The 27,382-nt window shown below is 44.3% G+C and overlaps 3 protein-coding genes across 11 annotated transcripts in view; 2 read left to right on the top strand and 1 right to left on the bottom strand.

Annotated features, from left to right (window-relative positions):
* Window positions 1–702: 702 nt before the first annotated feature.
* Window positions 703–23,887, bottom strand: DHCR7 (7-dehydrocholesterol reductase). Of its 4 annotated transcripts, XM_040068417.2 has the most exons (9): window positions 23,775–23,887; window positions 11,961–12,059; window positions 6,647–6,750; window positions 5,559–5,781; window positions 4,940–5,030; window positions 4,074–4,287; window positions 3,448–3,652; window positions 2,780–2,911; window positions 703–2,201 (listed from the first exon to the last, which is right to left on the bottom strand). In XM_040068417.2, the coding sequence occupies exons 1-9, from the start codon at window positions 23,820–23,822 to the stop codon at window positions 1,737–1,739; spliced, it is 1,581 nt and encodes a 526-aa protein (XP_039924351.1). In that variant the 5' UTR covers window positions 23,823–23,887; the 3' UTR covers window positions 703–1,736. The 4 variants fall into 4 exon arrangements, with proteins under 4 accessions (XP_039924351.1, XP_039924354.1, XP_039924352.1 ...); XM_040068420.1 differs by lacking the exons at window positions 11,961–12,059; window positions 23,775–23,887 and adding an exon at window positions 7,696–7,811; XM_040068418.1 differs by lacking the exons at window positions 11,961–12,059; window positions 23,775–23,887 and adding an exon at window positions 7,700–7,811.
* On the top strand, window positions 9,246–23,847 carry NADSYN1 (NAD synthetase 1). Its single transcript, XM_040068415.2, has 21 exons — window positions 9,246–9,389; window positions 9,532–9,592; window positions 10,058–10,174; window positions 11,003–11,056; window positions 11,418–11,507; window positions 12,369–12,420; window positions 13,135–13,223; window positions 14,095–14,212; window positions 14,717–14,848; window positions 15,365–15,439; window positions 15,605–15,729; window positions 15,935–15,983; window positions 16,513–16,615; window positions 17,273–17,441; window positions 17,852–17,987; window positions 18,733–18,839; window positions 19,581–19,712; window positions 19,866–19,935; window positions 20,233–20,361; window positions 20,856–21,032; window positions 23,073–23,847. The coding sequence occupies exons 1-21, from the start codon at window positions 9,305–9,307 to the stop codon at window positions 23,124–23,126; spliced, it is 2,124 nt and encodes a 707-aa protein (XP_039924349.1). The 5' UTR covers window positions 9,246–9,304; the 3' UTR covers window positions 23,127–23,847.
* A 2,746-nt stretch (window positions 23,888–26,633) lies between the features above and the next one.
* Window positions 26,634–27,382, top strand: part of TPCN2 (two pore segment channel 2) — a 47,469-nt gene continuing 46,720 nt past the window's right edge. For 5 of the 6 annotated variants that reach the window (XR_005701487.2, XR_005701489.2, XR_005701488.2 and 2 more), the window contains exon 1: window positions 26,634–26,739. Coding sequence is in view for 2 of the 6 variants with exons in the window: in XM_040068410.2 (XP_039924344.1) it covers window positions 26,634–26,739 (106 nt within the window). In the remaining 4 variants the exon portion in view is untranslated. Of the gene's footprint in view, window positions 26,740–27,312; window positions 27,330–27,382 lie in introns of those variants that run through there. The other variant, XM_040068412.2, reaches the window with a different exon arrangement.

The raw sequence follows: 27,382 nt of genomic DNA, 5'->3' as shown, positions 1-27,382 counted from the left end.
GGGCCCAATTCCTACAGGATTCTGCCACCCTGAGTGGGCCAACCTCTCCTGAGAGGATGCTTGGCATGGCTTTGGGTATTGGGGTCCTCCTGGCCCTGGTGGGCTGCACAGCCATGGAGGGCTGAGCTGAGGGAAAGGGAGGGAAGGGGAGAGAAGGGGAGGCACTTGGTCCAGAGAACCAGGCACTGCAGGCTTGGCACTGCTGGCTCTCAGGGTGCCCTGGGTGGACAAGGTGGTGCCAGGTGCCATCCCATCCCATGGCCCAACTTTCCTCATGTCCCCAAATCCGTGACCTCGGGACATACGGCTCTGCACATCCTTGCCCTCCTCTTCGGCCAACACAGTCCAGGGAAAATACTTCCACTACCACTACTGGTAAATGTGGGAGATAGGTTTGAAATGCATGAATTTCTCTTTGTTCCTAATTGTGATTGTAATTCACTGGGAAAGGATTTGACGGTTAAACTGGGAATGTAAGTTATTATTGTGAAAGGAGGAGCCTGACAACTCAACAGCACCAACAGCTCTAAATGCAGCTCAGCACATTCCAGCCAAAGCTGCTGTTATCTCAAACCCTTCCAGCTCCATGTTGGGCACCACAAAGGGTTTAACCCCAGCTGGCAACTCAGCTCCACATGGCTGCTTGCTCACTCCCCCACCGTGGGATGGGGAAAGAATCAACAAAAGAAGAAAACTCATGGGTTGAGATAAACATTTTATAGGTAAAGGAAAAACTGCACACAAACAAAGCAAAATAAGGGATCTATACTGCCCACTTGCCCCCTGCAGGCAGATGTTCAGCCATCTCCAGGAAAGCAGGGCTCCATCACATGTAATGGTGACTTGGAATGACAAATACCATCACTCCTGACATCCCCCACTTCCTTCTCCCTCCAGCTTTATGTGCTGAGCACGATGCCATATGGCCTGGGATATTCCTTGGGTCAGCTGGGCTCAGCTGTCCTGCCCGTGTCCCCTCCCAACTCCTTGCGCCCACCGCTCCCTGGTGGGTGGGGTGAGAGGCAGAAAAGGCCTTGCTGCTGTGTAAACACTGCTCAGCAACAGTGAAAACATCTCTTGTGTTATCAACCCTGTCTCAGCTCAAATCCAAAACCATGCCCATACCAGCTACCATGAAAAAAATTAACTCTACTCCAGCCCAAGCAGCACAGCTCAGTAGCTTCACAAAGTCTGGTTTCAGGATCAAAATAATCCTCAATTGGTCATGTTCCCTATTGTCAGGTGCTGAAAATTGCACTAATTTATAACAGTTTTCACTTTTGTTTTCGATTATAACAGTTATTTCAGACCAGATTTTGCAGTTCAGTATTTCCACTGCTCATCTCTTGACAAGCAACCAAGAATCAAACCTTCTTTGCCATTGTTCCCAACTGTAGGTTCTGATGGTCACAAGCAACTGCATCAGAGAACTTCTTTCCTAAGGAGATGACAGATTTTTTTTTTTTCTTCTTCTGAAGCACTGCAAACTGCTTCCAGAACCCTGCTACTATCAAGGGTAAGGCCACCTCCCAGCTTTGGGATTTCTCAGGAGTCTCAATACATGCATCTTTCCTTAAACTCCAAGTTAATTTGGAAATGGGGAGATTCAGAAGGATATTCCAATTAAAAGAATCTTCTAAAAAAGCAGGGCAGTTCAGTGCCTCACTTCAGTTACTTTAAACACGGCATGCCTGCATATTTCTTCTTCCTTCTTTCCCCTGCATCCCGTGTTAGCCTTAAAACACTCCGGGCAGGAGGCGGTAGGGCACTGCAGCCGTGTAGCGCTTCCAGTCCTTCCCATACTTGCTGCTGCAGCGGTGCTCGTCCCTAATGCAGCGGTGGGTGAGCAGAATGGTCATGTAAATGATGTAGAAGTAAGGCAGGATGTGCTCAAAGCCACAAGCCAGGCAGTAGGCCAGCGAGCCCATCAGGTCTCCCGTGTAGTTGAAGTGACGTGCCCAGCCCCAAAATCCGGAGGTCATCAGCTTGCTGTAGTACTTGGTGCCATCCACGGACGTGTAGGAGCACTCGATGTACTCCGGCCTCTTCCCCCAGATCCTGCAGTTGCCATTGGTGCGACGGAAGAGATCCTTTTGGTGGTTGGTCACTCTGAAGATGTAATAGCCCAGCAAGCCCAAGATCAAGACCCCTACAGCATGAGCTGTGTGCAGCTGGACGGGATGGTAAACCAAATACAGACCCTGGGGAGCACAGAAACAATTAGCCATTCACTTCCAACAGAGGCTAGGCATGCCTTGTCAATTTCCAAGTCAATTCCTTGACTACAGTGACACACAACAGAGCAGAAGAAGCAGTAGAAAAATCCACTGCAATAGTGAAATTGCCCCAAACTTTCAGAAGACTCTGCATGCTAGAGTTTCCTTCTCTCTTTCTCCAACACTACACTTCTTTGTGAAACAAGAAGGAGGCAAACTGGACAGAAGGAAAAACCCGAGGAACAAAACCCAAACAAACCACCACTAACCAAAAGACCCTCAACAAGCAGTTTCCTTAAAGGAAACTGAAAGGCTTTAGAAAAGTATGTAGACACAATGGACAGTGACAGAAAGAGGCACAGAAGACGGGCAGGAGAGGAAAAAATGTCAAATCCATGCAGGGACAGGAAGCCTTCCTACAAGAGAATTGTTACAGAGAACGTTGCAATACTTTCTCAACAGTTCAGCTACACAGAAACATATAAGGTAGAAATCAAACTGCTAGAATGTTTCTGGAAAGTTTCATTCTTGTTAGCCCAAATACACAGTGTACACACTCTTACCTGCAAAGTATAGAGGTAAGGCAACCAAACACAGTCTCCCCAGCCCAAATACCATCCAAAATGATCATGGCAGATATCAATGGTTTTCAAGTACCAGGCTTCATTCCAAAAGAAGTCCAGAACATAAATACCCTGCAAGAGAATAATTTCACATTAATAACAGAGCACTGTCACCAGTTACCCTGTTTAACAGCATCAGCTTAATGTCTGTGCTGCCTTGTGATGTGGTCTCAAAATTCCTTGGTGTTCTCATGTTAGCACTTCAAAACCAGACATTTCTGAACACAGTTAAGAAGAACTACCACGGAAATACAACCTACCTGGATACACAACATCTATCTCTCTGGACAGATAAAGCAAGAACAGGATGACAAAGGCAAGCGTACAGGTCAAGGACAAACACTTGGGAAGTGAACTCACAACTGAGCACCCTGATCTCTCTTCAGCTTAGAGTCACGGGCTTACAAAGAGGAGGGACAGCGATTCTGTTGAGCAGGCTTCCATTTACACAGATCAGGGAATAAATCCAAAGAAGTCCCATTGCTGAATGAGCTTGTTTCAGGCCAGGAAAAAATGCCTCTGTTTCATTTCCATGGAGGGAGGTTTTTTCCTATTTTCATAGTAGCTCATTTCCAAACTGGTTTCTTAATTTCCCCCTTGGAATTTACCTGGAGGACATTGACAAGGATCATGGAGTTTGTCACTTCACCGTAGAGCTCCTGTTGTTTGGCAGCAAAGGAAAGGTTGATCAGAGTCCAGGCCACAATCCCAGGGCGCCCATTAAAGAACAGCTTGAAATCAAACCACTTCCCTATTCGAGGGTTAAATTCAATCCCCATCATGTAGTCATAAAAGAAGTTTCCAGTGAACTTGCTGTAAAACATAAAAAAAAACAAAATTAGAAATGTACAAGGTTATGCACAAATACAGGTAATTGCTACTCTGACTACAGAATTCAGATTAATTTGATGTAGCAATAATAAAAATCAGAAAATCACATAACACTGTGCAAGATAACACAAACTGACCGCACTGAAGTATTACATTAATACTCATAAATTGTAGGATTTCAGAGGTGCCTGAGTTTAGGATGGGTGTATCTGTGACATGGAGGCTGCCAGTCCCATGGTGTGCAGCAGGAAACACAGGGAGAAGCAAAGAACCACTGACATACACTGGCCTAGCTCTCTGTGCCAGTGAAATACACTCTGTTATACAATTTGTATATCCCATTTTTATTTAACTGCTTTAATCTCTGATATCTAGCATTCTCTCATTCCTAAAATTCACATACCAGTCTTTGGCATTGGTAGGGAACAAGTAGCCTTTAATCATTGCAAAGGTGGACACTGCATATCCCAAGATATTGGCACACCACAGCAGAGGAATCCAGTTGTCAAAAATGATGGTAGGTGAGAAAAAGTGCAAGCAAGAAGCATTTGCAAACCAAAGCACGTGGGTAATGATCCAGGCCTGAAGTCCATTGATTTCATATTTATTCACAACACCTAAAACATGAAGAAACAATGGAGTGTTAATGACCCTGCATTAATAGAGCTTTTAATTAATATGGGGATGCACTGAATACACAGAAGCTCAATCAAGTGCTCATGAAATGACTTCTCTTCCCTCATCCTCCCACTTAAATACCCCGAGGCACTTTTCTGAAAGTTCCATTAGACTCCGCTGTAGCCATTAGGCTTTCTTAGGCTGAGTTTTTCTCCTCACAAAACTGAATTTAGACTTTCCCCAAAACTGACTAGAGTAACAAGCCACCAGTAACAGCTCATGTCACACATTTTGTCCAAGTCCCTTGGGTTAACGGAACTTGAGCAGGTAAAATTACCTTGTCAAATACCAGTAATAGTCCACTGACAATTTCAAGTGCCAGAATTATCAACCAGTACTTTTCCACTAATGGTGTGGTGCCTACCAGATCAACAGTTTTACTAATCATAAGAGACAGAAATGCTACCATGTATTCTAAAAGATAACCTAGATTGATTTCTAGTTTTGTTTGAACTGAACACGTGAGGAAGGTGAGAGCATTTATGTCCATGTTTCCTCTGGCTACACATGGGTTATTGAACACTCAGAGAACAGAAATGCTGTAATTTCAGAAGATTGCATGGTGTGCATGGATTCCAAGGAAGACCTTACCAGCAGGGGTGACAGCGCCTTCTTGGACACCTCCCACATAGCCAGGGAGAAATTTATGGCAGAAATCAGGAATGGACATGTACAAAACCACCTACAAGAGAGAGAATGCATTCACAGTAAATACAAGACAAAACCCCTCAAAACACTGTACCTTACGTACATGTACCAAATATAACATTTCTATTAAGTTTCTGGTAAGTATTGGGTAAGCCAATATGGCAATATTTAGCTGTTGTGATTTTGTACCAGTAATACATCCAAGCTATTCTACAGCTCTCAAGATGTATTTCATGTAAGGCTGTCATCCTTTATTGGTGGGGACAGTTGGTAACTACATTCAGGTCCTCATTCTTTTATTTTGATCTATTTCTCATGTATTAATTTAAAACAAATGAGTATTGTTGTTATAGAGCTTCTTTTTCTTAAAAACCTCATTAAGGAATATGTCACACAAAGAATACTTGTGTATATTCCCATCATACTTCTTTTCCAAGTACACAGGCTTCATCTGGATTCCAAATGCCAGTCCAGCATTCCACCATCCTTTGTGCAAAATGATTCATCCAACAGTTGTGTGAGAAAGCAGAGACTGCACCCGGAGCATAACCCAACTGTGTACCTGGAAAGTGACCCAAAGGGAATAGATGCCAGCAGCCCTATATGTCAGCATGGGAGTCCTGTTCCAGATGTCAGACAGGTGCTTGTTGCCCTTCAGCAAGTCCAGGAGAGGATCAGTCAGAGAGCACTGGTACTGGGCACAGGACATGATGAAGTAATACACAATCAGTGGTGCAAACATCAGCAGGAAAAGGATGCTCGCCAAGGAAAACCAGTCCACCTCCCTGCAATCCAAAACAGAGCATCTTGTTTCCCCAGGTTTCACAAAGATGAGTTACAGCAGACAAATTTTTCAGCGGACCTTTTAGACTTCACTGGATGAAAGCTGAAAATATGTTCAGGGCATGGACATGTCTGGGGTTCAAACAGCCATAAAAAACTCAGCACAGAACAAAATTTGCCACAAACTGCTCTAAAATTATGCTAAGTTGATCAGAGCAAGAAATTAGATAAGATCTCCCTTCCAAAAACCAGATTATTATTACAGACTCCACCTTTTTTGATGGCAATCGTGGTTCTGACTGGTGGAGTATTCAGCTGGAAGTGATAATGGAATCCCAAGAACATTATGCAAAGCTTGGAAACTTGGAGAAGACAGACCTTGGACAGCCATATGTTGAACCTGTTGTGCCACTATTGCTGTTCCCAGCTCCACTACAGCGTCCTACCTGCCCAACCCTTTGAGAAAGTGGGACATGAGCCATAAATCTTGCTACAGCAGGAATTTTCAGCTGGGAATGCCAGCTGATGCCAGGATGTCTGTTTTCCAAATCTTGGGAAATATTTATTTCCTTGAAGGAACGAGAAATTTCACCCATTTTTATGATTTCCTTTTTTTCTTTTTTATTTTTTTTTGCAAGGATAGTATTTTAACCCGAACCATCTGGCAAACTCTCTGCCTTCAAAAACTTGAAGAACTCTTCTTAAGCACCTGTTGCCACAGCAATCTACCCATGAGCTTCCCAGAGCAGGGCAACACAAAAACCTGTTCTTCACAGAGGGAAGTTTAAAAGGAATACAGCATCCCTAAAAGTAACAATGAAGCAATTGGAAATACAAGGACTACTTAGGATCATCGGCTTCTCTCACCATGCTCTTCCCCACTGGCCTTGAGATGCTTTAGGACCATTTTGCTTGTTTTGGTGTTTTCTTTCTTCAGCAAGTTTTTTCTCCTGATGGGCTGCCATGATGTCCTGTAGTAAAGAAAACAGGAATCCTATTACTCCAGCTGGTTCTCAGTAAGTCTTATGCCTCTACAAGAGAATCACAAATAAAAGTTACTAAAATCTATTATATAGCCTTCAGAGCTGGTGAAATCTGGGGGTGGAGGGAGAGAAAGCAAAATATTTTCACCAATTAATTCCCTGTGAACTTACATTCAGCAAAACATAATCAAAACACATAATCAAAGTCATCTATTAAACTTCTTGCTAACTGGAAAATTCTTTTAAGATGGATAGCTAATATATAGCTTATTACTTACATGTAGATGTAAAAGGAAAAAAAAGTTTCACCCCATTTTCATAAACCTCTGCAACTAAACTGCCTTTCTTATTTTGAGAAATTGCTACTGCTGTAACATTATCCTTGCGGGACCCTGACAATTGGATGATACTTTTGCCCAGAGTCCTTGGTTCATATATGTCATTTACACCATAGAAAACAAGATATAATCCTTCCCAAGCCAAAAATCAGTGGGAATGGAGAATGATTTACTCGGCACCACCTAATTCCGTGGAATATGCACTGTAGCTTTCCTTCAGTCTCATCAAACACTTCTTACGTTATAGATCATCATCCTATGTATGATGTGAACAATGGACTGACTTCCTGGCTCTCTGAGCCTCATCACGGCGAAACTGATGCATTATCTGGACATGGAGCCTGGCCATACCCTCTGTATCCACCACCTCTGGGGCAACCTGTTCCATCGCCTGATCACACCAACAGCGGGCAAAAAATATTTTCTCGCATCTAATCCGAATCTGCACTACCTCGCCTTAAGGTAGCCTTTAGTCCGCCCCAGTAGGCTTCTTTTCAGAAGCGATCTGAGGAGAAGGCGGCTCGGCGCTCCGCTTTGCACATACGGCCGGCTCCCTTCCAGGCCCGATCTCAGGCTCGACAAAGAAGGAACGCACCCACCTGCGGGGCTGGGGCCGCTCTCTCTCGCCGGGGGTCCCTGATAGCAGACCACTTTCTCCCGAGGCGCCTCTGTCGCACCAGCGGCCCCGCAGCCGGCTCGGCCCCTCCGGGCCCGCCCCCGCCCCATGGCTCAGCCAATCCCCGGCGCGCCCCGCCCGTCCCGCGGCTCCCCATTGGCTGTGCGCGCTCGTCCCATGGGCCGAGGAGCGCGAGGGGCGCAAGCTCCGCCCCCTGCCCCGGGAGCCGCGCTCCGCCGGGAATGCGGGCGCAGGAGCGGGAGCGATCGCTCAATAAATCCGAACGTTCGGGAGGAGCGGGAGCTGCCGTCCATGGAAATAGGTCACACCTGCTCTTGGGCCACAACATCCCCTTCCCTAAACCAGGCTGGGCCGCCTTGAGTCGTTATTAAACTCTCCACGTTCCGCTGATCATTCTGTGCAATTTCCAATGGTCCCGCAGAAAAAGACCTGGGGGCGCTGGCCGGGAGCTGCTGGACACGAGCCCAGGTGTGCCCAGGTGGCCGAGAAGGACAATGGCATCCTGGCCTGTGTCAGCAATAGTGTGGCCAGCAGGACCAGGGCAGTGACAGTCCCCCTGTTCTGGGCACCGCTGAGGCCCCACCTCGAATCCTGGGGTCAGTTTTGGGCACCTTAATCCAAGACATTGAGTTGCTGGAGAGTGTCCAGAGAAGGGAATGGATCTGGGGCAGGATATGGGGGGAGAGCGAGGTGGGGAGGGAGGTCTCATCCTGGAGAAAAGGAGGCTCAAGGAGGGACCTTCTTACACTCCACAACTGCCTGAAGGCAGGCTGTAGTCTGTAGGCTCTTCTCCCAAGTGACAAGCGACAGGAGAAGAGGAAATGGCCTCAAGGTGCGCCAAGGCTTGTTTAGATCAGATGTTAGAAAGTTCCTTCATGGAAAGGGCTGGCAGGCATTGGATCAGGACTGCCCAGGGCGGTGGTGGAGTCACCACTACTGGAGGTAAAAGCCGTGGATATATGTGACGCTTGGGGACATGCTTTAGCGGCTGTGCTGGATTAGCGGTTGGGCTCAGTGATCCCACAGGTCTTTCCCTACCTAAATGATTCTGACTCTAGTACAGAAAGAACAGCAGCCAAATATGTGATGAGGGACATAAGAGAGGTGATTGGACTTCGAAGAGGTCATCCTCTCTGGCGTCAGCACCCTGAGAGCTGCCGGGATGATGCTGAAATGAGAACAGCAGAACGTTGCACCCTGTTCCAGTTACCTTCAGCACTCACACTCTGAATTCGGTTTGAGAGACACCTCTTAAAAGAAGCTGCAGGGCCACGAAGCGGGCTAAACCTGCATTCCCGTTACTCAGGGCTCTGGAGAGATAAAATTGCGGAAAGCGCTCAGGGCGTGCGGCAGCGCACGGCGCGGGAGGACACCGGGTGTGCGCGGAGCCCGTGCTTGAAGCGCGGACGGGGCAGGGGCCGCTGCCGGGACCGGAGGAGGGACCGGGAGGAGGAACGGGAGGAAGGACCGGGAGGAGGGACCCGGAGGAGGGACCGGGAGGAGGGACCGGAGGAGCGGCCGGAGGAGGAACCGGCAGCCCCGGCCCGGTGCCGCCCCGAAAGCCGCCATGGGCCGAGCAGTGACCGTGGCCACCTGCGCCCTCAACCAGTGGGCTCTGGACTTCGAGGGCAACCTGGAGAGGATTTTCAGAAGTGAGTGCCGAGATGCCTGGCTACCCCTGTCTGTTCCCGGCCATGGGGAAGCCTGTCCCGCTCCCTCCTTCCTTCGCTCCTCCCGCGGGCGGAGCAGCGCAGCCCGTGTCTGTTTCACGCACTGCGCTCCCAACACTTGCAGGTATCGACATCGCCAAGAGCAGAGGAGCTCGGTACCGGCTTGGGCCAGAGCTCGAAATCTGGTAAGGGCGCCTTGCTGGCGCTGGGTTTGGTGCGATTCCAGTTCACCGTGGAAGAAGAGTCAGGAAAAGCTCGGGTCCATGGTGCTGCAGTGCACAAAGCCGCGCTTACAGCATGCGGCTGTCGATGCAAAGAAAAGCGCTGTAGTTGTGAGCACACGATTGGATCTCTTGGAAACCTGACTGGTAGCGATAATTTTGGACCTGTTTCAGTGAGTTTTACTTCAGGGGAACTGTAGTGCTTTGATTTCTGCCTGGGCCCGGGCTGCTCTTGGAGTATCATGAGGTGATGCAAAATGCCACAGTTTTAAATGCTGTAAGTAGAGATGGTGTTGACAGCACTGCTTCTTCATTTTCTCTACAAATTACCTGCGTGGGTGAAATGTTCCCTGTCTGAAGTAGTTTTGGTTCTTTGGCTCTGGTGCTGATCTGGCTGAAGTTCTGATTTCTCCTTGTTTCTATACACAGTGGCTACGGCTGCTCAGATCACTATTATGAGTCAGACACACTCTTGCATTCGTTTCAAGTTCTGGAAAAGCTCTTGGAGTCTCCAGCTACTCAAGATATTATCTGTGATGTGGGAATGTAAGTTGTTTTTTTGTGTACGTGTGGTAAAGGGGTAAGTGCTTAGGGAATGCTGCTTGTGCCATGCTCTGGATAGCGAGGGCTGTGCGCCAAACTTCCAAACAAATCTTAGGAACTGCACTACTTTTCCTCTTTTAATTATCATGACCACGACTGCAACATGCAAAACACTTTCTGACAGATAATCCTTTCAGAGATTGCTGGTGGCTGAGCCCTTCAAGAGAGAAATAGGATAATTACAGTTATATATTGGAAGCCTTAATGTCTGCTCCTTATTGCCACAGGTCAGACTTGGTGTGAGGTGTAACACAAAGGGCTTTATAAATTGACTGTCTCGTAGGAACGTGGGGGCTGCTTTCTCTGACAGACACCTCAAAGCAGCATAAGTGTATGTGAAAGTCGCTGAAGGCATTGTGAGCCTTGTGCTGACACAGAAGGGTGATAAATGATACCTGTAAAATTAACGTGTTAGTATTGATATAAACGTGCAAAGCTAGTTTGATTTTGGACTGGGTTGGCAGTATCACGAGAGGTCATGTTTGATTAAATAACCTGGCCCAGCCATGGGGAATTTTCTGGTGTGCTCATATATCTGATATATCTGTGTGCTGATATATCTGAAATTGACAGCACAGTCAGTGACTCTGATTTTTTCAAACAACTACTTTAACTAAAAATTAGAAGCTAAAACTTGATATATTGTTTTGCTTGATTCCCTCTAGTGAGGGCTTATGAGTAGTTCTTATGCAGTGAAGTAGTATTCTGTAGCTTTTTATAATTTCATTAAGTGAGTGTAATCACTGCTAATTTTGCTTCTTATTTTCACAGGCCTGTTCTGCACAGAAATGTTCGCTACAATTGTCGAGTGATCTTTTTAAATAAGTAAGTAGCTCTTGATGTGTTGTGAGGTAACACATATTTTCAGACACCAGTCTGGCTTTTAAGCAAGATTCTTCAATGCTGCGTAGAGTGATGGATTTGTCTTCCTATTTGCTAAGTTTTGAGAGATACAACTAGGGTTTTCCATGATCTATTTTTTTCTTTTCTAATTTGTGGAAACTAAATTCCCACTGCTTTCTGAAAGAGTTCAGAAAACCCGCTTGAGCCTGCAAACAGAAACTTGAAAAATGTTACATTACAAAAGAAAAAAAATGAGTTGATCTTAATCAGTGTTCATATATAGCCTTGTTTGGCTGTACATCATGTGTTAACTCAGTTTTTCTGTTTTGTTTTATGATTTAAGGAAGATTCTTCTGATCAGACCAAAAATATCACTGGCAAACGCAGGAAACTACAGGGAACTTAGATGGTTCACCCCATGGAGCAAAGCAAGGTATGCCGGTAATTGTTAGAATTGTGTTAAAAAACACAGCTTGCTGATAGCATCCACAGCAACAGGGTTGAAATACCTACAACAAATCATCACTGGCTGCTCCAGGGAGAGCAGCAAGACAGAGTCGGCCAAGTGGTGTGGTTGCAGCTTGGTTAGGAAGCTTATTGAGCAGTCAAACTCTGGGTTGCTGAGCTGGAAGAAAAAGTGGGGCTGCTTGATCCTAGAGCCAGTGTAAAGTGTCATTTTCCTGGTGTGTGCTTTCTAAGAACACCTAGCTCTGGACTGGAAGGGGCTGTGTTTATCCGCTGGGTTGCTGCATCCCAGTACTGAATGGGCAAACATTGAAATGGACGAGTTCTGTCAGAGCTTTCAACAACTGCAGGGAATAAGAGGTGCCTACCTTATGATGCTGCACAACAGGCCTGGCACTCATCTCTGATTCTGTGTACTCACCGTGTAGTCAGGGAATGTTTCCAGCTTGAGGGTTTCAGTTAAGCACTTCTGGTCCCTCCTCTGAGCCCCAGCCATTTCTGTGTTGCTGGTGCAGTAACCCTGCAAAAAGAGAAACTTCAGCTGGCATTTGACTTGCGTGCTGGGTTCTTTGTTGGGTCTGCTTTCTAGCCAGGATGGGGCATTGCTTGCCATGCCTTTCTGAAGCACAGATGTTGCTATCTTGAAATGTTAGCGTTTCTGATTAATCCCACAGAGAGAATATGAAGGTAATTTTTCATTTTTTAAGCACACACAGTTCTTATAACTTCAATACGGTTTCTTTAACCAACGTTAGAAGGTGAGATGAGAACCAGTTCTTATGGTGTGATTTATGTAATGATGTATTAACATTCTATAAACTTCATTTAGGCATGTGGAGGAATATTTTCTACCCAGGATAATTCAGGAAGTGACTGGACAGGTAAGGTGGTTTGTTTTTTTTTTTAAACTTTAGCATCTTCCAGATTCAGCAATTAAAAACTGTAGTCCCCAAAATTCTTCTGCCAGTCATGTTGTAGATTCACATGTTTCAGTGGTGGTTCTAAATTACATTAAATGAGAGCATAATTTAACATTTTTTATGTTAGTAAGTGGCAGCAAAGGAAGTAAATTTTAAATCTGCCTCAGGAATTTGTACATACAGAACAATGATTGGCATATCTTGCACATTTTTGATACTGAGTTTATCTGTGCTTGAAACTAGAATTGAGTATTTGTTTTTAGGTAAAAAAAAAATTAAATTAAAAATCATTTAAACCTTCTTAGTTCAGAAGGATCTAAAATTTATGTTAGTTCCCACTAAAGCATGAGTGTGATTCATAGCAACAGACAGTCTCTGTTTTGTAAATTGTTTAATACCTATCCTTAAGCAAAGCACTGGATCTGAATACTACTGAAATTGAAACACAAAATTTCAGTCAGTCAAGAAATTTGCATTTCAGATTTTTTTTATTTTTTTATTTTTTTTACTCAGACTTGGTAAAAAATGAAAGAAGTTATAATGTGATTGATATGTCACTAATTTCACATAAATGAGCACTCAATTTTTATATTTTCTTAAGATTTGTTGTTAGGTTTTTGAGCTGAATAGCTTGTTCTACTGCATATGTGTAAGAATGTTCTTGTTTTTCCTCAGGAAACTGTTCCTTTTGGTGATGCAGTGCTAGCAACCACAGATACCTGCCTAGGGGCAGAAATATGTGAAGAACTCTGGGCACCAAATAGGTAAAGGAGAAGAGGAAGTAAAAAGTAAACTGCAACATACTCTGGAGCTGCGTGAAATAGATGTTTGAAAAGATCTGCTTATATTCTTCTATGTAATTTATCTTTCAGAAAGTGCCAGTAAGATAAAATGTAATTAGGAGCAATAAATACATCATGGGAAAGACCTCATTAGGCTAGGTGCAGGATGGCAAAGAAATATAGGTGGCTTAGCTAAATCAATTCAAAACAGAAGGTAGGGGAGAAATACCAAAAAGAAGCAGAGTGAAAAGAGTGACCTAAGGAAACAAATGACAGGTAACTCCAGTGCTCACATTCCTGATGTTTTTCCAAATCTCCCAGTTATATTAATTTCCTTGTAACTGCAGAAGTTATGGTGTATCAAAGATGGGATTTTTTCTTCCCTAGTATTTCTTTCTTATGACTTTGGAAAAAGCAAAAAAGCAGTAAAAATCATCTCCTTGTGGTTCTATTTTTGGATTAAAAATCTTCCCTTGTGGTTCTGTTTTTGTGTTTACTAAGAGACAAGGGAAATGGGACAACTGAGTTTGAAGTGTTTATCCATGTTGCCCCTTCAGACCAAAGGGTTATTCTCTCTTTCTTTGAGACCTGGTCTTCTATAGAGTAGAGGGGATTTAATTTAGAGCGGAATGAGCAAAAGCCCTCCTGACCTCTGCATCCACTGCTGGTCTTTGACAGAAGAGTTGGGCAATGCAACAAAACATATTTTTTGAAAGCCCTATCCTTGTTTGAGCTAAGGCGTGCAGAAAACTGACAGTGGCATAGATGTTTCTGTTTGTCAGTGATTTTTTAATGGTATCTGCAGTTTTCACAGCGCAGCAGTGATTTTTTTTTGTGCCTTTTGCTTTGACAGCCCTCACATTGAGATGGGACTTGATGGTGTGGAAATTTTCACCAACTCTTCCGGGAGTCACCACGTGCTGCGGAAGGCTCACACCCGGGTGGATCTGGTGAACTCTGCCACAGCAAAGGTGTGCACTTTTCTACTTGGAAGGTTCTGTTTGTTTCAAAAATGAGAAGGCATTAAGTATTTGGACTGTAATCCTATCTAACAGCGATGGGGACAAAAATAAAGCTATCGGTGTACATTACACTGTGAAAAAGCTGCTTTGTCATTGTAATTAACATGCTTTGCTTATATTTAACAGTATCTGCTCTCTCCTCTTGATATACAAACACAGCTTCTGTCATCACCTTCCTGCTTTTTCCAACCTCAATTTGAACTCAGAATTTCAATTTAGAAGTGCAGCTCTCTCTGTTTGGGTCGAGGGAATGACTCTTGCTACAAATAGAGACTCCTGTCAAGGGAGAATCTCAGCCATAAATCATTCACAATATAAAGGGAGAGGAAGTTTGTAAGAAGGGCAGGAACGGAGAAATAACATTTTGATTTTTAACATCCTGTCAGGTGCTATATTCTGAACAGCTTTTTTTTTTTTTTTTTTTCCTTCCCTGCATGTTTGTTTCCCTGGCAGAATGGTGGAATCTATATTTTAGCAAACCAGAAAGGCTGTGATGGTGATCGTCTGTATTATGATGGCTGTGCCATGATTTCCATGAATGGAGAAACAGTTGCACAAGGATCCCAGTTTTCACTCGATGATGTGGTAATGTATTCACCCCACAGCTGCCAGGACACTTAAGCTCAACACTTCTCAGACATTCCAGACTCTAGGTCTGCATCTCTAGACTAAAAAGGGTGTATTTAAATTGTGCTATTCAAGTAGATCCGAGTGTTTTCCTGGTCAGATCACCCACAGTTTTTCTCCTGCTTTTGTGGGGAAGGAAGAACTGTCACAGTGGAAGAAACTTCATGAAAACATTTTTGTATGCAATCACCATGAGGAGGAGAGACCCTGTTAATTGAGATTCCCTTATCTAAAGGAAGAAAGGTCAAAGACTGCAATGTTCTAATTATGAGCCAATTTTTTAGACACAAGGTTTCACTTTGATTTCAGAAAAAAGATTTGTCATCTAGGTTTCCTCACATTATGTGCCAGACCCATCTCTTTCCCCAGTAACGTTTCTTGCCTTTTCCTTTGCCACAGCTGATGCTGAATCTTTTGCCAGGCATTGTTTATCTGTTTGTGTAGAGTGATCTAATGTTGAAAACCTTTTCCCAGGAGGTGCTGGTTGCCACTCTGGACCTGGAGGATGTTCGAAGTTACAGAGCAGAGATCTCATCTCGTAACTTGGCGGTAAGAGCTCTTTGTGTTTGTAAACCGTGCCAAGTTTGAATAGTTATTGAATGTAAAAAGTATTTGCATGTCTTGATTTTCACAGTATCTTATAGAGCTGATGTTTTATAGGTATATGCTACGTTAAAATCGGTGTCTTCTGAATTCTTCTGTACTATTACTTAGGCAAGTAAAGTGAATCCTTATCCCAGAGTAAAAGTGAACTTTGCTCTGTCCTGTGCTGATGATGTAGCTGTTCCTACTTGTATGCCAATCCAGTGGAGACACCACAGTCCTGAGGAGGAGATCAGGTAATCAAACACTGAATCTATTGCTTGAAAATTATTTTGATTTAAAAATAAACCAAAACCAACCAAAACTCAAAAGACATAGACATAAGGTGTTGTTTAGATTGTAGTAAAAGAAGCCTCTCATTGGAAGACCACAGTAAATATCTTGACTTGCTTAGGTGTTGTTCCCTAACCATCTTAGAACTGTGATGTTCTGTAATTTCAGCCTTGGACCTGCATGTTGGCTCTGGGACTATTTAAGGCGCAGCAATCAGGTAAGGACAACTCAGTTTGTTTTTCCCTTGGCATACACTGCTTCTTTTGTGCCACAGGCACAATCCAAATTGTTACCCTGTGCTGCTGGTAACCCAAACTGATGTTAGTCCAAGGTTCAAAGTTTGAGTTTTGAGGTAGCTCGTTCAGTGTGATCTGTGCACCTTTCCTTTGGGAATTGTTCTGTCTTGAGTGCAGCAGAGTGACATGAAGTAGTCATTCAGTGTAACAGTAAAGTATATATGAACAATGGGATCCTTATTATTAGCTTTTCTGTCTTACTAGAGGGTGAAGACAACTGGATTTTTTCCTAGCCAGGGGGTTTTACACTGACTGTTTGTTTGATTATTCACTTGATGAGAGTTCCAGAGGACTGGCTCTGGGTGGTTTGTTCTATTTTTCCCCAGTAGAATATAAACAGCTTTGAGCAATGCACCTGTCATTCTTCTACAGGAGTGTGTTTCTGAGTGGTACAATAGTTTTTTTTTCTATTTTTGCTATGTGGAACCTCTTCCTTGCTCTGTTTTCAAGGCAGGATTTCTCCTACCTCTGAGTGGTGGAATTGACAGCTCTGCTACAGCTTGCATAGTGTATTCCATGTGCCACCAGGTTTGCCTGGCAGTCAAGAATGGCAGTAAGTAGATCTGTGTGTCTGGCCAGCTGTGTTTACTAATGGTTATGGACAAGGTAATATTAGCTGGGTGCAGCAGCTGCAAGAGCTTATTAATGGCACACCCTTTTCCATTTGTTGTTCTAATGGAGTCCTTTTTATTTCTTCAGAAATTCCAGCGAAAGCATGTACCCACATTCAGATTCTCTGATCTGGCATCATGGTTTTTGTTCTGGGTTTAAGAATTGGATGTGGAACTCACACTAGTTTCTGTCTAGAATGTTGTCCAAATGTTGGCTGATGTTTATTCTGAAAATTTTCCCCTTCTATTAAAACCAGCACTACAAAGTATGGTTAGGAATAGTTTATGTTCTTAAACTGGCTTTAAGCAGACTTCATGCTGTTAGCTAAGTCCTTGTACGTACAGGATCGTGTTTTCTATGAAAATTCTTTAGTAGATCAAAAGGATGTAATATTTCTGTGCTCAAAATCAGGGTCAAAATCAGTAATTTTTTTATTTGCTAGGTGAAAAATTTTTGGGGGGAATCAGATGTAGCCATCTTATTTATCATGTAAAGCTTAATTGGAATACAAGGGATGTGCAAGATATTTGCATTTCCTGCAAATGGAGGAGCACATTAATTTCCACTCTTGTCCTGTTGTTTTTTCCTCTGTCCTCAGATGCAGATGTGCTGGCTGATGCACGCAGGATTGTGAATGATGAGACCTACATCCCTGAGGATCCTCGGGAACTCTGCAAGCGTGTCTTCACCACGTGCTACATGGCTAGTGAGAACTCCTCCCAGGATACCTGCAACAGGGCCAAGCTGCTGGCTGAGCAAATAGGCAGGTACAAGCTCAGAAGTGCTGGGAGAAAAACATTGTGTTCTGGCAAAGACTTACATCTAAAATGTTCAAGCACGAAAATGGGGAAAAAATAAGGGAAGAATGGTTAAGTGGGTTAAGTAGGAATGCTACAGATATTATTGTTTAAGTGTTAAAGTGAGGTAAATTTAGAAGCATTTGGCAAAGGACATGGAATTTTGGAAACAGACTCTGAAAAGTGTTATTCTTTCGTAAGTTTCTTCATACCAGATCTGAGATTTCAGCAGCTTTAAAACCTCATTTGATGGGTGGATTTTTGTTGTTGTTGTGGTTTTTTTTCCCCCTCTTTTTTTTTCTTTTTTCTTTTTTTTCTTTTTTCTATTTTATATAGTCAGATTGTGCTGGTTGTGTCACTTGTGCTTGAATTCTTCTCAGCTACCACATCAACCTGAACATTGATACGGCTGTGAAAGCTGTTGTGGGCATTTTCAGTGTGGTGACAGGTCGAACTCCCCGCTTTTCTGTCTATGGAGGGAGCAGCAGAGAGAGCCTGGCTCTCCAGAATGTGCAGGTGTGTGTCCTGTAGGCTGAATCAGCTCACACTCTTTTGGTTCTGTGGGTTTTGGTTTGGTTTTTTTTTTTGGTTTTCTGACCTAACCAGCAACTCTGCTTTAGTTCTGAGTGTTGGTTGTCCTGTTTGATAATTTCTGTTAATTTGAGGACTTGGTTTTTCTCTCTCTGTTACTGGAGAAATCCAGTTGTTTGCTCTGGAAGCAAACATTGACTCCTTTATCCACTTTTTGACAACAGGAGAGGCTTAAGTCACAGAGAAGTGTGGGCATTTGCTTAACATCACCCACTACTGTGGCTGGAGCTGGAGGCTGGATCCCAGGTTGGTTTGGCATTACTGCCATCCTTAGGAAAAGCTGAGTTTCAGAATGGGGACAAAAGCAGTGTGAACTTTTTTTCACAGACTAGAGGGATTTATTTACTCTATAAAAGGGTATGGTTTATCTGCATACTTCATCCATCATGGATCCTTGTGAGTGCTATTAGAGGTAGCAGATGGCAACTGCTCCCCAGTTTGTAGTTGGCCAGGAGAAACTTCCTCACTCTGTGGCATGAGCAGATCCTGAACCTGGATTTCCTGAGTGTGTCCAACAATTTCTCCACAAGACCATCCTTCCTGCAGCCACACTTACCCTGCCCGCATTTTGTTCTTCACGAGTTTGTTTAGACAATTGATTCATAAAAGTGGCTGGGGAGAAATCACTCTGCTATGCAAATTTTGCTTTCCTTTTCATTTTGCTTTGCAGGCTAGAATAAGGATGGTCCTTGCCTACCTGTTTGCTCAGCTGACACTGTGGGCTCGTGGGATGCCAGGGGGTTTGCTGGTGCTGGGATCAGCCAATGTGGATGAAAGGTTGGTGAAAATTAGAAACCCAACTCAGGTGGAACACGTCACTGTCATTTCCTAGAAATTCTACCAAATCCCACTGTAGATTATTACTCAGAAGAGGTAACAACCTAAGAATACACTAGTAACAGTGAAATTAATGAATGTAGTTAAATCAGCCTGAATGGGAAATTGTGTATTTTTCAGAGGTTTAGCCAAAGTATTGCTGTAGCTTTCCCATAAAATGCTGTTTTCAGTAGAGCTTACCTGTGCATTCACTAGCCTAACTTCCCAATTTGTTGAGTTTTCAATAACGGTATTAGGAATTAAAATGTGAACTTTGAGCTGAAAAAACAGACTTTAAAATCTGGAGTTGAGTATTTGAAGATTAAAGCAACCCCTCTAAGACTGTGGGAGTGGTAACCTCTAAAACTGTGAGAGTAGCATGTGCTGGTTGTGGGGTGTTTTGAGATTTATTGGTCAGCACAGTATTTTAATTGTTTTGCACTTATTGCTTCAGCATGGACAGTTTTGCAGTGCTTTATAATTGTTTAAAGTATCATCTTCTGGAAATGTCAGGGCTTTAGGATAGCCCTGTTGCAGTTAAACATGTTTGCCCTTTAGGTATAAATATGTTACTTATCTGCAGTCTGTTTTCCCCTTTCTTCATGCTACATTGTAAATTCTCTGTAGTGTCAAGGATTATCTGTTATGCTGCAATTACATTATTATGAACTGCTGCTATATAAAATTTCCTGTTTTGCTCAGTCTCTGTGGTTATTTGACCAAGTATGACTGCTCCAGTGCTGATATCAACCCCATTGGTGGCATCAGCAAGACTGATTTGAAGAACTTCATTCAGTACTGCATTGAAAACTTCCAGCTCACAGCCCTCAGGAGGTGAGCAGTGATTCAGTGACTGTGTTTGTTCACTCCGCTGGAGCAACTGTCTGAGCCACGTGCCTCATTTTTGGGATGAGGCGCTGTTTTAACAAACCAGCACTCCTAAGACTGCATAGAATCTATGTTTTTACTTTTCCTTCTCCCTTACAGTATCATGTCAGCTCCACCCACTGCGGAGTTGGAGCCCCTGGTGGATGGACAAGTGGCTCAAACTGATGAGGTAATAATGGGCAGTGTCTCGAAAATGCTCTGGTAACCCTTACCCCAAAATCTGGGGTTTGTCCCTACCTCTGTGGCCTCCAGTCTCCCAATTCAGAGAGATTCCCATGTTTATTTTTAATTTCTGCTCATAATATTACTATATCTTTTTGACATTGACAATTTCATTTTGGTGTTTCTTTGATTTAACTGGGTTATTTTAATTGCTCCAGGAAATTATTCATTAAAATTTGCATAGTTAAGATTTTCAATGACTTTGTGTGTGTGTGTGTGTGTGTGCATGTGTGTTTGTTTTCAGGCAGATATGGGGATGACATATGCAGAGCTCTCAATCTATGGGAAATTAAGGAAGATTGCAAAGGCTGGACCATACAGTATGTTCTGTAAGCTGATCAATATGTGGAAGGAAATTTGTACTCCAAGAGAGGTAATATACCAAAAAGAAAAAAAAAATCAAATAGTTTAATGCTTTTGCCAAAAGTAGAGTATGTTTGGAGAAAGGTCAGGTTGCTTTTAACTGAAAGGAATAGGTTCATTATTTTGTGTTTAGAGATTATTCTACAGCTGCAGCAAAATATGCTGGAAAAGCTGGTCTGCATCTCTTAATTGGAGCTTCTTGTCTTGTGCTGCAAATTGTTAAAACAGTTGTTAATTGGGTAATTTGGAAACAATTACTTCAGAACTATACCTCGGGGAAAATTGTTCTCTGAAACAGAAATGACCAGTTACTCCTGAAGCCTTTGGTTATGTGTTCTGAGACAAAAAAAAAAAAAAAAAAAAAAAAAAAGGCTCTTGCTTTGAAAGAATATCTAGGCTGTGTAAAGGTAGAAAAGTCTCCAAAATGCTGTGCTCCTCTAATTTTTTTAAATTAAAATACTAAGGAACTTCATCTGATTAAAAGCTACATTCTTTGTACACCAGGTGGCATCCAAGGTTAAGCATTTCTTCAGGATGTATTCAGTCAACAGGCACAAAATGACCACCCTCACTCCTTCCTACCACGCTGAAAACTACAGTCCAGATGACAACCGGTTTGACCTGAGGCCCTTTCTCTACAACACCTCATGGTCCTGGCAGTTCAGGTGTATAGACAAACAGGTAAATGCCCTCTGCTTCGGGAATGATTTTGTATTTAAATTATTCAAAGTGGAATAATTTAAAGTGAATCTCCAGCAAAAGACAACTGACATTTAGGGTAGCAGTTATTACAGAAATAATTGTGATTGTTCTTTTCACATAACTGTGAGGCTAAATCCTCTGATTTCAGTGTAAGCTGTTTAGGTTCTTTTTTTTGTTGTTGTACTGCCATGAAAACAAGAAAAAGAAAAAATAAAAGAATACATGTATCGAGGACAGAAAGTAATAGGTGTACCCAGACTCATGAAGTCCTGTGCTAATGGGAGAAACAAGATTTTGTGTTTCGGTTTCAGTACAGGACCTGTCTGAAGGGAGCTGCTTAATTGCAGAATTAAGGCTTGACCTACATCAGCTTGGGGAAAGTCAGTGTAAGACAGCAAATCACTGTGAGTGCTTCTCCCACCTGCTTCTGCAGCAATTCCTTTTTTGCATCTCAGGTTAGCTGACTCCCAAATACACATTTGCTCAAACACAGCAGCAGTAATGGTACCGTGCTCACTTTGAGCACTGAGATGGGGAGGGGCTCAGGCGGTTATTGGAACCATGCTTAACTTTTTATAGTATTTAGCCGCCCCTTCAAACTTATTTTAGTGCCTCTTTTATGGCAGAAATGCTGGGGTGAAGAATTTTAGCACCTTGAAGTTTTTTCTGCCAGAGATTTTACACCCCAGTTGCTTTTAAGAATATGTTTATACATGTAATAAACCATTAATTCCTTCATCTGTGAAATGCCAGACATGTTGTAATAGTATTTTACTACCTTGAAACCTGTGATAAAAGCTACCATGTGCAGTACTTTATTGTAAAGTATGTATGGTGGGGGATTTTTTACATCATATTAGAATTTTTCCCACCAAAGTCCAGGACAAAAGTTCTTTTGGTCTCAGTGGGAGTCAGGCAAAATGTTTTTGTAGGGTCTGGACCAAAATGTAATTATTTTATGCTTACAGTAAATGTGATTAAGACCTTTTTATGATGCAGGATATTGTTACACTCTCTAACTAGATTTGTATGTAATAGCAGCTGTGCTCTGCAAGGGTAGTGGCCATTGCAACTTAATCCTGGAAACCGGGAGACAAGTTTGGGGAAGATTTTATTGTGTAGATAAGAGAAACCTGAACTGATAACTCCTGCAGGTCTTTGCAAGACCGGAAAATAATAACTTGCAGTGGTTTGAGTCAAATCTGCCCTCTTCAAGAAAAGGAACTCTGTAGGACAGCGTCCCACTGGTGATCCTGCTCCTGGGACTCAATCTGCAGTTAAGATTTTTCTGGTATAAAACAGACTGAACATGTGGCATAAACTTGACATAAAACCCACTTTTAGTTAGGTAATGCCAAGTTTTCCTGTAGGAGAGTCACGTTACAGCTCCAGCTCAGTTGTGAATGGAAACAATTTGGAGTGCTAATGATAGAGAAATCTGTTGGATCTGCTGTGGATGTCTGTAGTGTAGTCGAGCTAGTTTAGTTATCCAGTCATTTTTACTGCAAAATTCATATTTGCTGCAGAAGGAACAGGGGTAAAAGGAATTTGACATCATAGCATTTGCTGGGAATTGCCAGGCTTGCTCTTGGACTCTCCGTGTCATTCAGCTCTACCTGGCTGAGGGGGTTTAGAACAACCCCAGGAACTCTGGCAGCGCTGTCTGTAGCTTCTGCCTTGGAGCTGTGTCTCAAGTGAAGGATTTGTGGCCAGAGCACAAGTGCTGCACTTCCAGGTGCCAAAGTTCACTGGGATTTTTATAGCTGGCGTAATTTGAAGGAACTGTGAGGCAGCTCAGAAGAAAGCCAGCACATCTGCCCACAAGGACGAGATATCTGCAGGCTGTCTTCTGCTTTTTCCAGTGTCATGCCACAAGATTAGCTGCATTTGGTCAGACCAAAAGATATATACACTTCATAAAAACCTGACCTTTGTTTGTCTCTTTTACAACCAGCAGCAGATGCTGATGGAAGAACAAGCTTATTTTTGCTGCTGAATTGGTTTCCTTTTTACTTGCAGGTATCCAAGCTAGAAAAAAAGGAAGGAATTTCTGCAGTTGAAGATGTGGACTGACTTGCTGTCTTGTTTAACTCTGGTAACTAATTTGCCAAACAGAATGTTTAAAACTGGATTATACTGTGATGATGAGCAGGGATGACCTGCTTAAAACAGTTCTTGAGCTGACCATTGTAATCAATTTTTTTAATTGACTCCCAGTTTTACTCCCAATATACTTAAACTGTAGTTTGGCTAAGGGATCATTTATTAAGGATTTTCTTCAACTTTGTGAGTTAATTGCCTTTAATTTAAAATATTTGGATAATCATAAATAAACCCAGGGTAGTCTTTTGTTTGGTTCTGGTAATTTGGATATGACTGTTGAGTAACATTCAGCTAAAATTTTAACAGTTCTGGCATATGCTGTTGAGGGGAAAAACTCACCTTACTTTGCAATAAACTTGTAATTTTGTCACGCTAATTGACTCAGTTCTCATGCTACATGTTTTTTATTTGCCTGGCACTGGCTTTGCAGACTTCGTCCAGTGTTTTGAGTTGCCACAAGGTCTAACGTTGTGCTAGTGGAAAATGTCTGCTAGAAAGGGCACACTCTCCACATTTGTTTTCCATAACTCTGGAGTTGATTCACTTGGAGGTAAAGATGCTGCATTGTTCATTGTGTGTTTCTTATATGGTACTAATTTAAATACATAACTAACTTACCTTAAGGGGTGCTGCTGGTAGGAAGGATGGAAAAACCCCAGCTGCCATTTGCCTTCCATCACAGTTAGCTGGGCGCTTCCCATTCCAGCCAGAGGGAGTGGATGAATTCTGAGCAGAAGATCGAGAACTTGTTGTATATTTGAAGACTTCTTACTTCTTTGTTTCCTCTGGAGGTTACTGGTTTCTCTTTCTGGACAATCACAGAAGAGGAAAGAGGAGACATTTGCTTTCATTCAAATGAAAACTAATAGCACAAAAATACAATATTTACGCACATCTCCTGGGTTGTTACAGTTACTGTTAGTGTTGTTACCCTGACTACTTCCGACACTTGTCTTTCCTAGCAATGGCATTTACAGCACATGTACAAAATGCATTTTATTTCTTGCCTGCTAGTGCTGACTACAGATTGTACTGGGTCTCTCCTATTCTGCTTTTGCTATCCAGAAATTTTCACTGTGTCTGTTCCGATGCCTCTCACTGGACCGTTGTCAACACTTAACTCCGGTGTTATCAGTGCATTGTTCCCTACTGCGAATGGGAAATAATTCCAACGTGTAGCTGATGATGCTCCCTTTTTACTGGAGACAACTTGTGTTGGGTTTGTGTGGCCAGGTTTTAGTGGGGGAGGGCTACAGAGGTGGCTTCTTTGAGAAGCTTCTGGAAGAATCCTCTGTGTCTGGCAGAGCCATTCCCAGCTGGCTTCGGGATAGACCCAGCGCTGGCCGAGGCCAAGCCGAGCAGTGCTGTGAGTAACGCCTCTGAAAACAGATTTAAGAGGGAGAAAAAGGTGTTGTGCAGAAGTAATTGCAGCCAGAGAAGAGCGGGGTGAGGATCTGTGCGGGGAGCAGCCCTGCAGACCCCCAGCCCGGGGCAGAAGGAGGGCAGGAGGGGCTCCAGGCGCCAGAGCTGAGATTCCCCTGCAGCCCCCGGTGAGGCAGCCGTGTCCCTGCAGCGCGGGGAGGGCACAGGGACGCACGGATCCGCCCGCAGCCCGTGGAAGGGCCTCCACCACAGCAGGGGATGCCCAAAGGAGGCTGTGAGCCTGTGGGCAGCCCGTGCTGGAGCAGGGTCCTGGCAGGGACCTGCAGAGCTGTGCAGAGAGGAGCCCACGCTGGAGCAGGGTCCTTGTGTCACTGTGAGCAAACCACAGTGGAACAGGCTGTTCCTGAAGAACTGCAGCCCGTGGGAAGGACTGACGTTGGAAGAGTTCGTGGAGGACTGTTCTCTGTGGGAAGGAAACCCCCACGCTGAAGGACAGACTCATTGCCCTGAGGAGGAAACAACGATAACTGACCATAATCCCATGCCCTGTCTCCCTACGCAACAGAGAGAGGGGTAGAGAATCAGGAATAAACTGAAGCCCAGGAAGGAGGGAGGGCTGGGTTGTTTTTAGGATTTGCTTTATTTCTCATTATCCTGTTTTGATATGACTGCTAATAAATTCAAATAATTTTGCTATGTGCATTCCGTTTTGCCTGTGATGGTATTCAGTGAGCAACCTCTCCCTGCCCTTAATTCCTATTTTCTCTCCAGAACCATTATGGTAAAGATAACATCAAAATAAAACATCATCAACATCAAAATAAACCATCATTTTATCTTCAGATGGATCTTACCCTGACTTATTTGGAGGTCAGTTTTAAACTCATTTTTGACTAAACAGTGGTGCAGATGAAAGCAAAAGCGATCCCGTTGCTATTTATCAAACATATATAAATTTTCAAACATATATAGAATTATACATGTTCCTTTTCAGAGTTAAATAAGTGTGGCCCATAGAGACCAATCAATTTGTTGTCATTTGGCTGAATTTGTGACACATCATGATTTATGAGCCTTTTGTTATCCCTACATACCACCAGGTGAAAGAGACCTGGCCCTACGGTAACACCATTGTCCACCGTGAACATTGCTTCCTGGTCCATGATTTTACTTGCAATTCACCTAGTTCTTACAACTAAGTCACCTTATAGCAGTCTTGCCTAGTAAATGTGTAAAACGTTCACTGAAGTAAAGAGCACGCAGTTCGATAAACAACGTGTAACTTCCAATTAAAGAGCAAAGGATGGGTCAGCTTTTACTTATCAGGCTGGAATAGTAAAATGAGGGATTGATAACGCCCTCGTGTTCATCATCATGCTGCCACAGATCCCAGTTTGTGACCGAAAAGCGTTGTCAAATTCTGCCGACGCCTCTCTTGAAATTTCAGCTTTGTGAAACTGACCATTGGAAGGGCGTGTGAAAGGGACCGTGAGAAAAGCGGGCAAGCAGCACAAGCGAAGCGTCTTTTAACAGTAAAAACATGAGTGAAATTCACAGTTCCTTATGGAATGCCTAGGTGATTAAATACAAGTTAACCGCTTTCTGCGAACAGGGACGGAAATGGTTTTTTAGGACTGTGATACATGAGGGAAGCGGCCCCACAGCCGCCCTCAGGCACCCGGCCAGGAGCCCGCAGCTGGCGTGCGGCAAAAACCCCACAACTTCTCATCAGGGATGTACTTTAAATCCATAAATGACTAGTGGGATCCCCCCTGGGAAATTCAGCTGAAATCGCGACACTATCCTGCCTCACACCCCCACTTCTCTCACCTCACCCCGCCCGCTTCAGCGCCCCAGGTCGCCAGGGGCGGGCGGCAAATGGCGCTGAGGGGAGGCTGCCGGGGCAGCGCCGGGAGGAGCCCGGCGGGGCGGCGGCTCCCGCCCACCCCCGCCGCCGGTCACATGCGGCGGGCGGAGCCGCCCGGGCCGGGCCGAGCCCCGCTGCCGTCCCGCCCCCTGCTCCCACCCCTGCCGGCCCGTCCTACCCGGTCGCGACCCGGCGGCGGCGCGGCCGGAGCGCGGTCGGTGGTGCCGATGGAGGCCGGCGCTGAGGCGGAGCCGCTGCTGCCCCCGCGGCGCTGGCGGGCGGGCCGGGGGCTGTGGCGGGAGCGCGGCCGTGCCCGCTCGGCCGCCGAGGACGGTGAGTGCCCGGGGCGGGCGGTGCCCGGGGCGCTGGAGCGGGCGGAGCTCTCGCCTTTCCCGCAGAGCTGGGGCTCTCCCGGGAGCGGGAGGGGCAGGAACCCCCCGGGCCGCCGAGGGGCTCGGCGGGGCTCGGCCGCGCTGCCCGGGCTGCTCCCGGCTGCTCCCGGCAGCTCCGGCGGGGACGGCTCTGCGGGAGCCGCTGGGCTCAGGTGCGAGCCTCGCACTGCTGCTGCAGCCCCGGGCTTCTTTTAGTTCCTTATGTAATTTTACGGTTTTCCTCTAAAGCGCTGACAAGTTTTTCTCGAAGCCGGTGGCTGTCGTAGGTCTGACATCTCGATTTTCCCAGGATGGAATCCTTTGGAGACCTCAGGTTCTCTCTTTTCAGGGTATCGCATCACCTAGAGGAACTCACACTTTTTATTGCTCTTTTGTGCGATGCCAGAAGTACGGCGGGGTCTCGGATGGATCCTGTGTGCCCAAACCCAGCAGTGCTTTAATCATCGCTTGTGACTAAGCGTCACTTGCTGTGACTAAGAGTTGCAGGATAAGTTGGATATCCATGGTAGAATGCACGGAGAAATTGCTAAAGTAAACATTTTTGGCTAATTTTCCTGTTTTATGCTGTCAATAGTCGCTTAGAT

Source organism: Hirundo rustica, chromosome 6 (genome assembly GCF_015227805.2).
Source record: "Hirundo rustica isolate bHirRus1 chromosome 6, bHirRus1.pri.v3, whole genome shotgun sequence".
Lineage (NCBI taxonomy): Eukaryota > Metazoa > Chordata > Aves > Passeriformes > Hirundinidae > Hirundo > Hirundo rustica.
The sequence above is the reverse complement of the archived record's forward strand: the minus strand, read 5'-3'. Positions and strand labels throughout refer to the sequence as shown.